This window comes from Amphiura filiformis, chromosome 4 (genome assembly GCF_039555335.1).
Source record: "Amphiura filiformis chromosome 4, Afil_fr2py, whole genome shotgun sequence".
NCBI classification, from domain to species: Eukaryota; Metazoa; Echinodermata; class Ophiuroidea; order Amphilepidida; family Amphiuridae; genus Amphiura; species Amphiura filiformis.
This window is the reverse complement of record NC_092631.1, coordinates 15,073,756-15,091,603: the sequence shown is the minus strand read 5'-3', so window position 1 is coordinate 15,091,603 and position 17,848 is coordinate 15,073,756. Positions and strand designations below refer to the sequence as shown.

The window sequence follows — 17,848 nt, the reverse complement described above, 5'->3', positions numbered from 1 at the left end:
TTTCTCATAATATTGCAGTTTGAGTGACATTAGTCCACTTATCCTATCTATTCATTCTCTACAACCTCTATTGATTGCGACCCCACTTGACATTCACTTCCTGTCAATTAGGACAATACCCTATTGTCCTGTGGTGGTGCTTATTTACATATAGTGTTTCCCAGTCTAACTTTGTAGTGAATTTGCTCTCAATGAGAGAAGACACAACTTATTTTGCTCTGAGTTTGCTGTCTTTTTTGCTACTTATTTCAATTTGAACTTGCCTTCAATTTTTGACTTGAATTTGTTTTTAAACTACAGCATGTAGTTTTTGTTGTTTGCCTTATATTTTGTTGTCTGTCCCTGAAGAAGAGCAGTTTATCTGCTCAAACGTCGGTTGTTTTTTGTCTGTTCTGTGTTTGACTGCTATGTACACAGTGATTTTCATCACTTCCAGTGTACTGTTTTCCTGACACTTTTGTGGGCTCTGGAATTGGCAATTTTTGGCCATCAAACTTTGCCTGTTTTGTGCCTACTCTGGATGTTTGGTTAAGCGTGTCTGTTTATATGCACAGTGATTTTCATCACTTGTTCTAGTGCAGTTTTGTATTACCATTGATCCTTGTTGTTTTTGCAGGTTCAGCACTTACTTCTGTGGGCCTTGAACTGGTAAAATTTGGCTATCGAACTTTGCCTACTTCTTCTGCCTACATTTGCTGTTTTTTGTCCCCCTGCATACTGTCTAGTCTGCATTTTACTTGTTTCCCCACATCAAGTTGGTGTACCTTGCTTTTTTCTTTCCTGTTGTTCTTATTCAAGGTATCCTCTTGTATCATTTATTGATCCTTGATGTGTTTTGTGTCCTCGTCCGTTGGATTCACCATTACCTACTTTTTTTGTATTTAATTAGCTCTCAGTTTATTTGCTCAGTATTTTATGACTGCTAAGCCTTTATAGTTGTTTACTGGTCCCCCAAAAACCTCCCAATTGGAAAAATTACACATTATTAGCACATAGCAGCACCATTGAGTTATTAGTTAGCCTTGGTGCAATATCTATGGACTTGCAAAATGTATGGCAAGCAACACTGAAAAGCAAACATTGAAGCCGCACTGAAGCAATTAAAATTCAACATCTCTTTTACAAAATCGCCAGATCAAGGAGTTAGAACAGTGTTTGTAATATGATCAGCACCACAAACAGTCTGTAAAGGAGACTATTCTATGAAATCTGGTAAAAATTTTCGTAAGAAAATGCTCCAAAAATCACACTTTCCGTCCGAATTTTCCTAGCTAATTAAGTAACAATCATGAACGATCATGCAAAGATTGCTCCCTCAAATTAGCAGCTCCATTGGTCAAACGATGTAGCAAGAGAAAGTAAAAAACATACAGAAATATGGACTACACCTATAGCTACATTTGCGAGCAAATGAGCTAAAAATAGTATAGTATGAAGTAAATGTCACTAAAAATGTTCGCATTTTATAAGAATAGTTATAGTGTGAAGTAAATGTCACTAAAAATGTATGCATTTTGTAAGAATAGTATAGTGTGAAGTAAATGTCACTAAAAATGTTCACATTTTGTAAGAATAGTAGTGAAGTAAATGTCACTAAAATGTTCGCATTTTATAAGAATAGTATAGTGTGAAGTAAATGTCACTAAAAATGTTCGCATTTTGTAAGAATAGTATAGTGGGAAGTAAATGTCACTAAAAACGAATATAAAAATGTTCGCATTTTGTAAGAATAGAATAGTGCGAAGTAAATGTCACTAAAAATGTTCGCATTTTATAAGAATAGTGTAGTGTGAAGTAAATGTCACTAAAAATGTACGCATTTTATAATAGTATAGTGCGAAGTAAATGTCACTAAAAATGTTCGTATTTTATAAGAATAGCATAGTGTGAAGTAAATGTCTCTAAAAATGTACGCATTTTATAAGAATAGTATAGTGCGAACTAAATGTCACTAAAAATGTTCGCATTTTATAAGAATAGTATAGTGTGAAGTATATGTCACTAAAATGTTCGCAGATTTTATAAGAATAGTATAGTGTGAAGTAAATGTCACTAAAAATGTTAGATTTTATAAGAATAGTATAGTCTTAAGTAAATGTCACTAAAAATGTTAGATTTTATAAGAATAGTATAGTGTGAAGTAAATGTCTCTAAAAATGTTCGCATTTTATAATAGTATAGTGTGAAGTAAATGTCACTAAAAATGTACGCATTTTATAAGAATAGTATAGTGTGAAGAAAATGTCACTAAAAATGTACGCATTTTATAAGAATAGTATAGTGTGAAGTAAATGTCACTAAAAATGTTCGCATTTTATAAGAATAGTATAGTGTGAAGTAAATGTCACTAAAAATGTTCGCATTTTATAAAAATAGTTTAGTGTGAAGTAAATGTCACTAAAAATGTACGCATTTAATAAGAATAGTATAGTGTGAAGTAAATGTCACTAAAAATGTTCGCATTTTATAAGAATAGTATAGTGTGAAGTAAATGTCACTAAAAATGTTCGCATTTTATAAGAATAGTATAGTGTGAAGTAAATGTCACTAAAAATGTTTGCATTTTATAAGAATAGTATAGTGCGAAGTAAATGTCACTAAAAATGTTCGCATTTTATAAGAATAGTTTAGTGTGAAGTAAATGTCACTAAAAATGTACGCATTTTATAAGAATAGTATAGTGCGAAGTAAATGTCACTAAAAATGTTTGCATTTTATAAGAATAGTATAGTGGGAAGTAAATGTCACTAGAAATGATTTGCATTTTATAAGATTAGTTTAGTGCGAAGTAAATGTCACTAAAAATGTTTGCATTTTATAGTGTGAAGTAACTGTCACTGAAAATGTTCGCATTTTATAAGAAAAGTATAGTGTGAAGTAAATGTCACTAAAAATGTACGCATTTTATAAGAATAGTATAGTGGGAAGTAAATGTCACTAAAAATGTTTTGCATTTTATAAGAATAGTATAGTGCGAAGTAAATGTCACTAAAAATGTTCGCATTTTATAATAGTATAGTGTGAAGTAAATGTCACTAAAAATGTTCGCATTTTGTAAGAATAGTAGTGCGAAGTAAATGTCACTCAAAATGTTTGCATTTTATAAGAATAGTATAGTGCGAAGTAAATGTCACTAAAAATGTTCGCATTTTATAAGAATAGTGTAGTGCGAAGTGTCACTAAAAATGTTTGCATTTTGTAAGATTACATATGGAAAAGTTTTCCTATGAAAGTCTCTTTAAATAAATTATACTTGACTCCAGTGTGTGCACGCTGTGTGTACAGAGGCGTTCGAGGTCAATGCACAATGCATACATTACCACACAACCCACTGAGCAGAGCTGTACGGAAGTGGGTATGGTTTTTCCTGCTTGATGCACGACGGCATTTTGTAACCAATCGGATTCCTTTTTAGAGAGTAGAATCTGGCAAAGTATTTCTAGAAAATACCGTTTGAGCCAAGTCAATCGGACTGACTATTATTAAGTGAGGGCCCTCTATAGTACGCTACTTTAATGACACGGGGTGCATGTCAGTGTATTTCGCTGTAAATCGAGTGAGAGTTTGGGAATACCTCACGGTGTTTAGTGCTCCTGTACGACGAGGTCTTTCATCAGATTTCCTTAAAAATCGGGGAAAGGAAAGTTTAATATATACATGAGACAATTAAGAGTGAGCCAAAAAATAAAAGACATTCCCTTTATAATAATTGAAGTTGAAAGTGAAAAAAGACAATTTTCTCCCATTGCTTAACTGTGGGACCCCTTTTATTTGAGCAAAAGAGACTACTTTTCCATATGTATAGTGTACCAGCTATCTTCAGAAGATAGCATTCTTTAGTGAAGAACAGTAAGCTAAATGCATTTGATCTGTTGTATACACAGGCTGTGGCCCAAAACACATTGCATTTTTCCACATTTGGTACACAATGGGCTATTCCAGTTGAAATCCATACATGACCTTAATCTTCCACACAGGGAGTGTGAATTTCAAATGGGGTTACATGAATGGGTGACTCCATTTGAAATGTACACACCCTGTGTGGGAGATCTTGTCTTCCATTATTTGGTACATGGATTAACACAGATTTCAACTTGAGTAGCCCAATAAACCCAGTGTCTCTGTTTGTTATGCTTTGGAAGATTAAAATTAATATAATTTTATGTCAAGGTAGTCAATAGTAAGTTTGTACATGTATTTGTTTCATTCCAATGTGTGCTTTCTCCTCCCTTTCAGCATAAGCCACCAAAAATACACACCACACAAAAAGATGTGCATACTTGTTGGGTTAGACTGCCTGGGAAACACAAATGTTTCCAAAACAATTTTTGCTTTTCCTTAATGTTGAAATGTTTTTAATAACATTTAATAAGGGCTGGGATATGCACAGTATTTTTTGTGGGACATGATTGCACATCAGACATCAAATTGCCTTCTGAATACAAAGAATGTCCTTCTGATATCAAATAATTTAGGTTTTTTGAAACTCGCGATATAATACACATTTTATGGCAAATGATTAAAAATTGATATTTAATAGTCCTCAAAGTAAACTTTATAATCTAATATGTACGAAAAAAAAAAAAAAGTTTTAGAAATCGTCCAGAAGTGAAAGAGCTATATCACCTCATACCTTTGGTAGAAGAAGCATTTTAAGGGATCTGATATTATCATTTTAGGCTTTTTGCACAGTATTTTTGTGGGAGCTGAGAGTACACCAGACCTATCGAATTGCATTCTGAATACGAATGATCTGATGGTATCAAATAATTTTGATTTTTTGAAATTGGCGATATAACTCAAATTTTATGACAAATTATAATATTTATAGTCTTCGAAGCTAAGTAAACTTTATAAATCTAATGATATGTACTTAAAGTGTATATAGCTGGGATGAAAAGCCAACAACCAATTGAAAATTTTGACCTTTCATATTGAAGATATACATTTTTCCCCAAGACCTCAATTTTGTTGGTGTTTGGGGAAAAAATCCATATCTTCAATACACAGCTTCTATCGATGGGGTATCAAAAGTTTTAGAAATGCAGAAGTGAAAGAGCTATATCAATGAAATTTTGTCAGTGCAATCACTGGTCCTTATGTACACTATGATGCAAAAATGGTCTCATAAGTATGTTTACTTTTTTTACAGGCGCTAGATGTCAGTACCTGCCTATGTAACCGCATAACCAGCAAAATGGAGAAAATTGAGGCATGTAGCATGATTAAGTTCCATTTTAAGGGTGCAGTGCCCAAAAATCTGTGATGAAATAAAATTCATTTTCCAAAAAGCAACAGTGACAATATCACAATCACCACCGAAGATAACTTTCATTTCATCATCGATTTTCTAGGCACTGCAACCCTTCAAATGCAGGATCTTAATAACGCTGCTTGCCTCAATTTTCTCAATCTTGCAGTTTATGCGCAGTAACTGGGGCAGCAGGTTATTAGCATCTAGCGTCACCTGTAAAAAAAGTAAACATACTTACGAGACCATTTTTGCACCATAGTGTACATAAGGACCAGTGATTGCACTTACAAAATTTCATTGATATAGCTCTTTCACTTCTGGACGATTTCTAAAACTTTTTGATACCCCCTCGTATGTAGCTGTGTATTGAAGATATGGATTTTTTCCCCAAACACCAACAAAATTGAGGTCTTTTGGGGAAAAATGTATATCTTCAATATGAAAGGTCAAAATTTTCAATTGGTTGTTGGCTTTTCATCCCAGCTATATACACTTTAAGTACATATCATTAGATTTATAAAGTTTACTTAGCTTCGAAGACTATAAATATTATAATTTGTCATAAAATTTGAGTTATATCGCCAATTTCAAAAAATCAAAATTATTTGATACCATTATTCAGGTCTGGTGTACTCTCAGCTCCCACAAAAATACTGTGCAAAAAGTCTAAAATGATAATATCAGATCCCTTAAAATGCTTCTTCTACCAAAGGTATGAGGTGACAACAATGTCTATGAACAAAGGCAATGGTCTGGCCTATTAATATGCTTCAGAGAACAGTATACCACCACTTCATTTTTCAACATCACTTTTGCCCTTTGTGTGATTTGGTGTGAGTTTTAAAAGCGCAGGTCCTCATCACCGACCTCTATACATGGATAGCAGGCTGGCTTGTAATAGGATAGTCGCCAATTGAAACCACTGACTATGGCTTTTTGCCCTCACCAATATGGTAGCTCAATGAGTACAATACCAATCAACTGTTCGTGGTATTGATTCTTTTGTACTCCATGCATTTGCATGTCTTCTGGAGGACGATTTGAACTTCTTTTTTTACGCCGCTTTCGGAAGCAATTTTTTTTCCAATTTTAATTTTAATGTATACAGAGTTGAGTGGGGGATTTTTTTTACTCATCAGTGAGGTGAAATGTTTTTTTTTTGCTCTCACCAATATGACAGCCAAGTGGTTTCCGTTTTTTGGTCGCCGCCCGCTATCCATGCATAGAGGTCAGTGGTCCTCATCAAAACAAGATGCGCACACATACTGCCGGGCAAAGAACAATGACACCTGTTAGGCATATATTTGGTATGACGTCACATGGCGCCTCATCGATATGTTAAGGGCTTGGAAAACATTTTGTGTTACCAGGTATTTTGTATCAACAGATTTTGTGTTTCAAGTTTTCACTGTACACTCTACACTATGTACAAACCAAACCAACCTGGCCTAAACCAAAAATTCAACAAAACTTGGCATCAATGTTTTCCTTCTGCAGGTTTATTTCAAATTCATAATACAATATTTCACAAAACATGCAACAAAATAAACAAATATTGAGGAAGGGGGAGTGTGCCACACATTTGGGGGGGGGGGTACAAAAGTGATGTAATTTCCTTATTATTTCATCATTGATCTATTATTTGCCATATAGCAGCCAGAACTGTCATGTCCATTTTTGCCCAAAATTGAGTCCACATTTACGTATATTTATGGATACTCTTTCTTTGGTATAGGTGACTAAGTCCAATAGTGAAGAAAAAAATGGTGCTGTAGCAATGTCAATTGTGTTTACCGGTATGTTATACATATGTATATTATACACACAAATCAAAACATTCAAACTTGTTTTTCTCAGAATGACATTTTTTGACATAGACAGTTCCGACTCTAATCCCTCAATTTGTTGATTTGGCACATATGCCAACCTGTCTAACACCCTCTGAAGTCGCTTACATCATAAGCACATATTGTGGGAAGTGTGTCCGATATATAAAACCTAGCCATTCATTTTTTTGACAACTTATTAAAAAAGGTCCAACTGGGGCAATTATGTCATGCTATACAGCAAATCTTTTTTAACATAGCCATGTGTACCGGTTTCTAAGACAATTACAGGGTCAGAATTTCAGCGAGAATTCAAGAATCGTATTCTCGTAAAGATTCTTGTAAACTGAGTTGCGTGAATCTATGTTGATTCTTGCAAACTTTTAGTTTACACAAAAGTTGATTGGCAAGATGTCCAGAATGTATGAATCATTTTGATACAGCTTCTACATCTATCCTGACACTCTTTCATTGTAATTTGAATACAAAAAAAATCATCACTGGTATACTATTTGGGTATGTGTAGTAGCCAAAGATATTAGACCATACCCTGTGAACAAAGCAATGGTATATCCATCATAATATCCACCATATTTGTTTGTCCCTCATGGAGAGCAAATTAGCTCAACCCCCAAATCTAATGATAATAAGTGTCTTTAAGCTCGAGTATTACAACACTTTGCGTACCAGTATGTTGTGCTTAGCGTGCATCATTGGCACATGTTATAGGCAGAATGCAAACCATGCACTTAAAATCGAAACCTGCTAGGTGCATGGAGAAATATTACCGAGCTATAATTTACACTCCATTAGCGACATGCAAACCATGGCGGAATCGGGACTCACTGAAAAATCCCAAAATCAAATAAACCACTTTAACCGTACACATCTAGGTGGTTTGGGCAGGGCCCACTCGCTAAGCTATACACAAGTAAACTAAATTGGGCTATTACAGTTGAAATCCATACATCCCTAGATGGAAGACATGACCTTAATCTCCCACACAGGGGAGGGGGTGTAGATTTCAAATGGATTAACCCCCCCGGGATTAACCCATTCAGGTCACCCCATTTGTCATATCTTCCATAATTGGGGGTGTATGGATTTCAACTGGAACAAGTGACAAAAGAAGAAAAGTAGTATTACAATTTACAGTATCCTGCATATTAATGTAACATTTCTTCAAATATAAAATTACAAATCATGATCAAAATTTGATTAGTATCTCTTTTTTGGCATTGGCAAAATTCATTGTTGCATTAACTAGATTTCAATTTTTTTAGTTTCTTTATTTCCTTCAATACCAGATCAATAACCTGCTACCATACAAATTTTATTGTAGGTTAGGGTAGTCCGACGAGTAGGACCTGTTCTTTCCTTACTTTACAAACTATACTCTGATCGCTCAAGAAAGATTAATCACAAAAATCCACTAACTACCCCGCCCTGGTTTTTTTTTTGGGTGCCGCGGTCACTGGACTTTCACGATGTGAGATAGTGATCATAGTCTGAGCTGAGTATAGTCTGGTATCTAAAAAAAAGGTCCTACTCGTCGGACTAGGTTAGGTCTATTTCCCTAAGAAAATTAGTTCATTTCAAAACTGATTGAATTTCTTAGGGTAATAATATGCCTGAAATATTTAGACTCATTCAAGGAACCTTATTCTTGTAATTTGAATAAATTTCAAGAAGGAATAGAATTTGCTATGGTACAATAATACACAATTCCTGGCACAGGAATGAGACAGGAAAACAATGAGATGGCCAAAATTATTTAGCAGGAAGTAACCAAATAGGTAGCCATGTCACTTTTGACATCTATTAATTAGTCATAACCTACAGGCCTTTCATTTGCATGTGTGTCATTGTACCCTAGTTCAGTGGTAATGAAAAAACTCAGAAAGATTACCTTTGCCCTAGCAGGGCCTCAATTTTGTGCCAGTTTGCGAGAATCAAAAAACATCCATTACTTACTGCATGATTCAATTAAAGAAGTTGATTCTCGCAACAAATGTATCAAGAATCATTATATGAGAGTCGATTCTGTGATTCTCATCAAATCTTGAGGCCCTGCCTAATAATCCCATCAATTGTCTGAAATTGGAAAAAGGAAAATGTATGATTCAAACTCAGTCACAATTCAAATGATAGCACTCAAATGGCCAACAGATAAATGACTGACTATCGTTGAGGACTGTATTCCAGTCTACATATCATCACCCTACTACGATAATTTATTAAATCACTTTTTATAATTTTGAGAACAAATTACAAATTATGGTTCAAGCATACATCAGTTACGCAATCGCCCTAATTATTTCTGATTATCCCCTTTCATTTGTCTCATTACCATTTGTTCTTGTGCAAAGATTGGTGAATAAATATGTTTAAATGCATGCTTGAACCAAATTTTGTACTTTGTTCTCAAAATTTCAAAAAATGACTGGCAATTATCATAGCAGGGCGATGATATACGATATACGTATATTCTTTGGTTCACCTCAAGTTCGGTAGTGATATCACGGTTGTGATGTAAGCATTCTAACAAACTGCCCTTGTAAGTGTGCATACATGTACACTTTTTGCCAAATAACTTAACGCACACGATTCCATACTGCGGCCAGCGAAATAATTAAACACATCAACAAAAATAAGTCCCCCTCCCAATATTTTGTCGTACATGTAGCATTGTAAGGTTTCGTTTTGTACCAATAAAACCGACTTTGAAATAATTTTATGACTGTTTACTAAATGTTGTGCGAAAATGAAAGATGTCCATGACTTCAGGGCTGAATGAGCCCATATTGAAGACAAAAACTGCCCTTTTCAAAAGTCACAAAGTAGGCCTATGCTTGTCACAAAAAGTTGATTCATGGCTTGTCACTAATGCAAAACACATGTGGACTGTGGTTGAGTGCAGTTTAAAATCCTCACCAAGGGAACATTCTTGATCATTCAGCCATGCAAATTCGCATCTTGATGCAGCGCTCAGCACAGTGAGTGGTAAGATGGTCAGTCTCATTCCTTGTCCCAATACACCTTGCAGTTAACAAGCATAGGACTACTTTGTGACTTTTGGAACGAGCACCCTTTGACTTGAATTTGGGCTCGTTCAGAAAGAAAGTCATTGACAGCGGTCATCTTCTCACAACACTTAGCAAACAATCATATAATTATTTCGTCAGTTAGTGTTATTGGTACAAAGTTTTATTCTACAATGTTATGACGTAATTTTGAGAGGGGGACTTATTTCTTTGATGTGTTTATATACGTCACTACAGAACTTGAGGGGAACCAATTTATATACACCATCAGGGAATCATCCCACTTAATGTGTGCATAATAAAGTGCAGCATTCCTTGCACCTGTCTCAATGTAAACACTGGATTGGATTCTTATCACCCATGATTTTACCCATGCCATATTCAACATGAGTCATAAAGACCTGCATATTGGATATGGGTCATTGGCAAGATGTGTGTGTGTGAGTAAATGTAACAAAGATGCCACTTTTCAGGTGTTTGTTTGAATTAAGATCTTTTGTGAGGTAAAATTGTTTAGCCTCAATTTAAACACCTTTTCTGGTTTTTGAGTGGAACTGCATTGCATATATCTCATTTACAAACACACAACTTGCCAAAGAAACAAATGACATGAATCAAAACTTTTCTCTATAGTTGTTTTGCTCTCAGTGAGTCTGTGAAGTCACCTGTTCATTTCATTGGACATGGCATCAAATTGCGAGTGTTTGCTCAAATCGCTGGCGTGCATACACCTGCATTTAAAGATGCCAGCTTATACGGGGGTACGTCCAAAACAGCTGACTCAGTCTACCTTGCCAATAGTAAAAATACAAAACAAAACAAGTTTGGACTTCCACTTACACCAAGTTCACCCTTTTAGCAGTGTTGAAGATAAACCAAAACTTTCAAAGGGCCATAGGGTCTCAAAATTGATAAGTCCTGGCTAATTAAAATGACCCCTCTACATATTTAACACATCTTAAGGTTAATTGTTATTTATGGGTAGTGTTAGCAGGAAGTCAAAATGTTTACGGGCCATTCAGGCCCTACAGTCTCAAAATCTATGGGCCCTCATCAATTTTAACTTGACTTTTTGTGAGAAATTGGTTTAAAGACCTACTGTTGCTAAGTTGGTTTTATATACAATCTTAAATACTGTAATTAATGAATATTAAAAAAATATCACAGTTGTCATAACTCTAGAGTCCTCAATTCCTCCTCCCACTCTTGCTTGCGTGACAACTTCTCTAATTGTTCTTTACTTGGCGTTGCGATTTCCCCGCTGTCGATCTTCTTTTGCAGCTCTTCAATCTGCCTGAGTTTTTTGCGAACAGTTTTGGCGCGTTTTTCTGAATCAACCGGCGTGGCAGTACTAGATGGAGATGAGATTGAAACAGATTCCACTTTCTGTGATAAGTCATTCATGTTCTCACTACCTTGCTGCACCTTGCGTTTCTGTTTGCGTCGTTCATTTTTCTTGGCTGATTTTGACAGGTTTTTCGGTGGTTCCGGTTTAGCCGGCTCTACGTGAACACCGGGTGGAAGTTTTGGTTTGCTGTTCATCCACTGCTTTCCTTTGCTTTCATACCTACAAAGAGGGCAAAACAGTAACTTTGGAGTGAATTAACAAGTACATAAAAATATGTCACTGGGTGGAAAAAACCTCATGTACCTTTGGCCTTTGAATATAAGCCTTAAGTTGTAGGTAAAGACTTTATATTGAAGAGGTTGCTTCATCCATGTTCATGGGCCAAAAGTACATGCAGGAAACATGTTCAAAGTAACACGTCATTTTTTGGCCCTTGAAAATGGATAAAGCTTTGTAGGTGTAGCCTTTATATTGAAGGGTTTGCTTCATCCATGTTCAAGGGCAAAAGTATAAATTCATAAGTATAAGTAATATTTTTTCCTGCCGAATGACGAAATGGAATTTTATCAATCAACTGCTACCTGTAGTTTTTACATGTGTGGTCCTCAGTTTAAGGCAAATAGCACTATAATGCATTTAGCATGCATTTGAGGTCTTTTGCAGCAGTTTGAGACTGCGGACTGTCCTCGGTTGGAAGCAAGTCCGCAGTTTAGGGTGAAAAAAAAATCTTGTGTGTGTACTTGTTTGCTGGTAAACACGTACGCACCCCCATCAGAGCTTCTTTTATAGTCCCCTATCCAAAATTTGCTCGACGGGAACAAAATGTTCATGAGCCCTTTAATAGCCATATTAGATCATTAACTACATCATTGATCAAAACAATGAAATACAAAGAAAATGAAAATTCAAGTATTATGACAGCCATATGTGCATGTCCGATTTGCTTCAAACAAAAGATGTGTACTATACCCAACTCAATTAATTTGTGTAACATGCTGAATATATATTTTCAAAATGCCTGATGATCCACCTTAAGAAAACATCTTGCTTCTGCTTTTAACTACTTACACTGGTACTTCTTCCTGAGGAGTGTATCCTTCCTTGACACGTCTGGGCTTCCTCCAACTTCCATCTGGACGTTGGGTAGCGGGGATGTACGTCCCTAAGATAGTAAAAAGAAATTGGTATCATGGTGAGGTGATATTTCTGATCCAAGTCAAAATGTCAAAATATGTTTGAGCAATAGCTGCAGTCTGCAATTCTGGTGCTGCGCTTCCTGTACTCATAGTGATGCCTGTGATGGAGACCAGTTGTTTACGCTCATTTACTACAGACTTTCTAATTTTTTACATTATGAAATTTTATCCATGGTAAATTTTGTTAACTCTCAATTCAATTACCCATCTTTAGAATCTAGGCCTGTTATCGACTGTCGAAAGTGTCGATAGTCGGAAAACTCACAGACTTCCGACATGTTGGAACACTCAATGGTAGTATCGATACACAAACGATGTACTGTCACAACATCAAAAGCCACTAGCCGCTGATAGCTTAAACATTTGAAACATAAATAGCACAAGTTTGTTGACCTTAAGTTCACAGTTCAACAAAAATTATACACCATTATATTAAGACATACACCCTCAACGAGGAGCATACTCAGCATAGAATTCACAAATTATGTGACATGCAAAAGAAGTCATCACAGTGATGTGAATAATAACATAATAAATGGACAAACACATATATACATTGTATGTAACTATCATGTCAGTGACATCATGACATGGGCACCTTCCAACCAATTACAGCTTTGGAATATCATGACATAATGTTCACTACTGTTCACTACTGTGCAGATCACGTGAGGTAGAGCAGTAATGCCACACGCAGGATCTTAGTAGAGCATTTGTTTTGATGAATTGGGTAAGCTTAATTGGTAGGTCGGTTGGTGATCAATGGGCAAGTTAAGATATTTCCCACGCTGTCAGGTTGTTGACTGTCGATACATGTCGATTGTCGGAAGTATTTTCTTCCGACATGGCGATACACAAAATCTCTATCGATAACACCACTATTAGAATCTAAATGGAGTCATGGAAGCAGCAATTTGAGACCCCTGTGTGCATGTATTGGGCTTGACTTGCCCCAGATTATGCCATGCACAGGCATGAGAATGGCTTCAAAACTGCCTGAAAAAGCGTGTGAAGATGACTTTTAATGAACATTTCACTAATTTTAAGTGGTGCAAATACATAACATGCATCTTGTCCTTCTATTAGGAACATGTACTTCATTTTTGGGAGCAATTTCTAATTTTCCCACATTTCTTCATATACCACATTTCATCATAAAGTTACACCTGACTTTACGGCTGCAATTCAGCTCACCGGCAAACTTCCTTTACTTGATAACCGATTTTAAATTGCAGCAAAATTTATGTTTGAAATTGGCACTTTTTAAATCCCCTAAAAGCCGTCAAAATGCACCCCACCCACAAGGTACTTATACGAGTCAATCGCCTCAAGCTGGAACCATTTATAATTTAGTTAAAGTGCAATTTTTGTTGGTAACATTTTTGATGTGATCGTCCATGTAGTGATCGCCTGTTACTTCCATATTAATTTATGATATTGCTTTACGCGGTGTGACAGTGACTGTATCATATCATGATGTGCATCACTTCAGCTTCAGCAGGATCAGGAAAATAATTGTTGTGTTGCCCTCTGTCATGTGGTAATGTTATCAATGCGCGATTAATTGCAATATGCGCTCAAACTAGTACGCAGCGTGGCGCGCTATGTCCGCAGATTTGCGTAGCGCCATGATTGCGAATGTATTTTATTATTGTAATTGTGTGATTTCATAGTTTTACTAAGAAGATAAGCCGGCAAGCACGTAACATGGTGGCAGCGGTGGGATGTATAACTTAATTCATTATGTTTTGGAGAGATGGAAACTTGTGTGAGATTATCATTGGAGAAGAAATTTATCACATAAATTTTATTTGTATTTATGGCAAATGTATGCGTTTGGAGAATATTTTATAAAATGAATTAAAAGCGTGCATTAAAAACAAATGTATGCATGAAATTATATTTATGCACACAAAAAGATGTAAATTTAACGCGATTTAAATGTGCATTTTTGAGATGATTGACACAATCATATAGGAGTTCGGGAGTGTCATGTGGTAATGTTATCAATGCGCGATTAATTGCAATATGCGCTCAAACTAGTAATGGCGTATGCGCTATGTCCGCAGATTTGCGTGAAGCGCCATGATTGCGTAATGTATTTTATTATTGTAATTCACTTTTGAATGTAATGTCCGACCATGATGTCGTAAAACTATGGAATGGGAGAAAAGAGGAGAGAGAATGGAGAGAGGAATAAAAGGACTCTAACTAGTCTAAGAATTATGGTAAAACTTCGCCTGATGGTGTGATAATTGTGTGATTTCATAGTTTTACTAAGAAGATAAGCCGGCAAGCACGTAACACCCTCGAAGAATGACCCTAAATCCTGAAAAATCAGGGTTGCAATTTTTTTTTAATGTGACAATTTTATTATTTTTACAGATAGACTTCACCTCAATTGATAATAACAGCATCAGCGAGCATGCGGTTGATTATTATAGGAAGTTGCTTTACATACTTTTAAATTAGTACTATAACCAGTAATTTAGCTAATCCTTAATAGGCCTTAGTTTAGGGCTCATCCGCCTTAGAACATACAATATAGGTATTAGGGTGCATCAGATGCCCCTCATGTCAATGGATTCATCTGTCCCTACATGTAGTCTTAAAATGTTCCTATTGTCACAAAACTAACATGTGCCAAGTTTGAATTAATTCGGAGGTCGTCCTGGGGGGCCACTGAGAGCCTAAAGTTACAATGTGTGTTCCTATGTAGTAAAGTTTGTTGACCCCTGTACAATTCCAATTAGAAGCCGATCGAACAATTTAAAGTAGCTGCCATATCAAAACCGTTAGGACTTAGAAGCTCAAATCTTTTGCGCTTATAGTACTGATAATCATCTTCGAATCGGTGATAAAAATTAATCACCAACAAAATGAGCATGTGTGGAATTGGCACAAGCGCCCTCGATACAAAATTTCAGTGAAATAGGCATTTTGTGGTAATTTTTACCTCAAATTTTACAAATGTTGATGTCCTGGTTGTCATTACACTTTTACAAAGCAGATTTTCTGAATTTTAGATCAATATATAATACATATTAACAACTTTCAGTGTGAAATAAAGTATTATAGCACTTGGTTAAGACAGAAATTATAGATTTTCCCAAGTATATGGACTGTGGGGGCGCTTTTGACAATAAAACACACACAGTCATTTCTTTGGAGATGGATTTTCATCACAGATTCAAAGATGATTATCAGTACGCTTAGCTCCCAAGATTTGAGCTTCTAAATCCAAACGGTTTTGATATGGCAGCTACTTTAAATTGTTCGATCGGCTTCTAATTGGAATTGTACAGGGGTCAACGAACTTTACTACATAGGAACACACATTGTAACTTTAGGCTCTCGGTGGCCCCTCAGGACGACCTACAAAACAGTGTTCGATTTACCACCTGCATACCTGCACCAGTGCATGTAACATTCCCTCTGTGCATGCAGCTTTTCACTACCTGCCTGCACTGCGTGCATGTACGATTTTAGCGCTAGCGATATGACAAGGCCAATATACAAAAGTAAACAAGCAGTCAGTCCGATTGGGAAAAACCCAATCTATTTTTAGCGCAACATCTTCTGACTTCATTAGAAGGGCTGGCACAAATCGCACAATTGACAATTCCCAATACCCCTATCACGTGAGAACTGTCACTTTTTCATTGACTTCCCTAGTCTTCTACACAGCCAGTTTGCATCGGTCTGATACTCGTCCATCCTAACAAAAATTCGCGATAGCCACATACAGTCTGGTCCGAGACTATGACTTCCCTTAGAGGGGCTAGCGTAATGTGACATCATATGCCACCAATTCCCGATACCCTCGCACATGTAGAAGAGTGTCATTTTCATTTCATTGGAAAAAAAAGGACCGGAATTTAAACCGTGGGAAATATTTGTTTACATACGGAAAATAATCATAATAATGTTCAGCAAAAAAGGAAATAGCTCAAAAAACACTTGCATCATTCTGGAAATCGTGCACCTTGTCAGCGACTAGTTCTAGAACAGATGAAGCCACAGCATCCAGTGTTTTGACCGAGAAATCGGCGAGTGAAGGGGCGAGTGATCGGCATAAAAATGACACTGACAGGGGAGCCGGAAATATTATTACAAGCTTAACTGACAATGATCAATGTGATTTTATGTTTGCTTTAATTTTGGTGCATGCACACTTTTTGCTGTGCATGTAGAAATTTTGGGCTACATGCACCAGTGCAGGTAGGAAAAAAATTGTAAATCGGACACTGCTCCAAATTAATTCAAACTTGGCACATGTTAGTTTTGTGACAATAGGAACATTTTAAGACTAGGGACAGATGAATCCATTGACATGAGGGGCATCTGATGCACCCTAATAGGTATCCCAGGCAAACCTTAGTTAACACATTTGCTAGTCAGCGAAATTCGCCGAGACCGGGGCCCAAACACAATGCATATTTACATAGAAATTTGAATTTTTTCGAGAACAGGTCGGTGAAGGAAACCTACATAAATATGTTTTCTATACTTCACTTGACCCAAATATATGATTTTTTATGGTGATAATCAAGTCGCACATGGAATTTTAGAGGGATTTTGATAGCAGTTCCATTAAAAAAAGCTGCTATCGCCATGAGACTAAGATCTAGAAACACCCCTAAATGCCGTTTTTGGGAATTTTGTTAGCAAAATCTTTTTGATGAAAGTCAATCTTTGTTTGACAAGATGTAACTTTGTTACGGAAAGTGCTATGACAAAAATGTTTTCAGTTTTGGCTTTCTTTACTCAAGGGCTTTAATTTGATATGTAAAATGATGCAGTTTGATGGCAAATTTGAATTCACCTAGCATACCTATACAATAATATGCATGTATATGTATGACACAAGGTTGCAGAATTTTGCACCTTTCCGCTGACGATAAAATTAATGTCGTCAGTGTACTTAGCTGATACATTTATCAATCTCATCATTTCATCGAAACACATCTCACAATCCTTAGCTCTATTACTAGTTAACTAAATTACCAAATAACATTGCATATGTTCCTAAAATCAACACAAATACTTACCAGTTTCGTCGGACACTACGTTCTCTGCCATTGAAAGAGGTCAAAGGTTACTTCTCAGTTCTCATTATGAAGTTTCTAGGTTGTTTATTTTTATTTTCCTTGACATAAATTGAAATCAATTTGAAATGA

General features: G+C 36.0%; 1 protein-coding gene across 1 annotated transcript; it reads right to left on the bottom strand.

The window, feature by feature from the left end:
• Window positions 1–10,313: 10,313 nt before the first annotated feature.
• Window positions 10,314–17,791, bottom strand: LOC140150600 (partner of Y14 and mago-like). Its single transcript, XM_072172652.1, has 3 exons — window positions 17,720–17,791; window positions 12,541–12,634; window positions 10,314–11,691 (listed from the first exon to the last, which is right to left on the bottom strand). The coding sequence occupies exons 1-3, from the start codon at window positions 17,748–17,750 to the stop codon at window positions 11,295–11,297; spliced, it is 522 nt and encodes a 173-aa protein (XP_072028753.1). The 5' UTR covers window positions 17,751–17,791; the 3' UTR covers window positions 10,314–11,294.
• Between the last annotated feature and the right edge of the window lie 57 nt (window positions 17,792–17,848).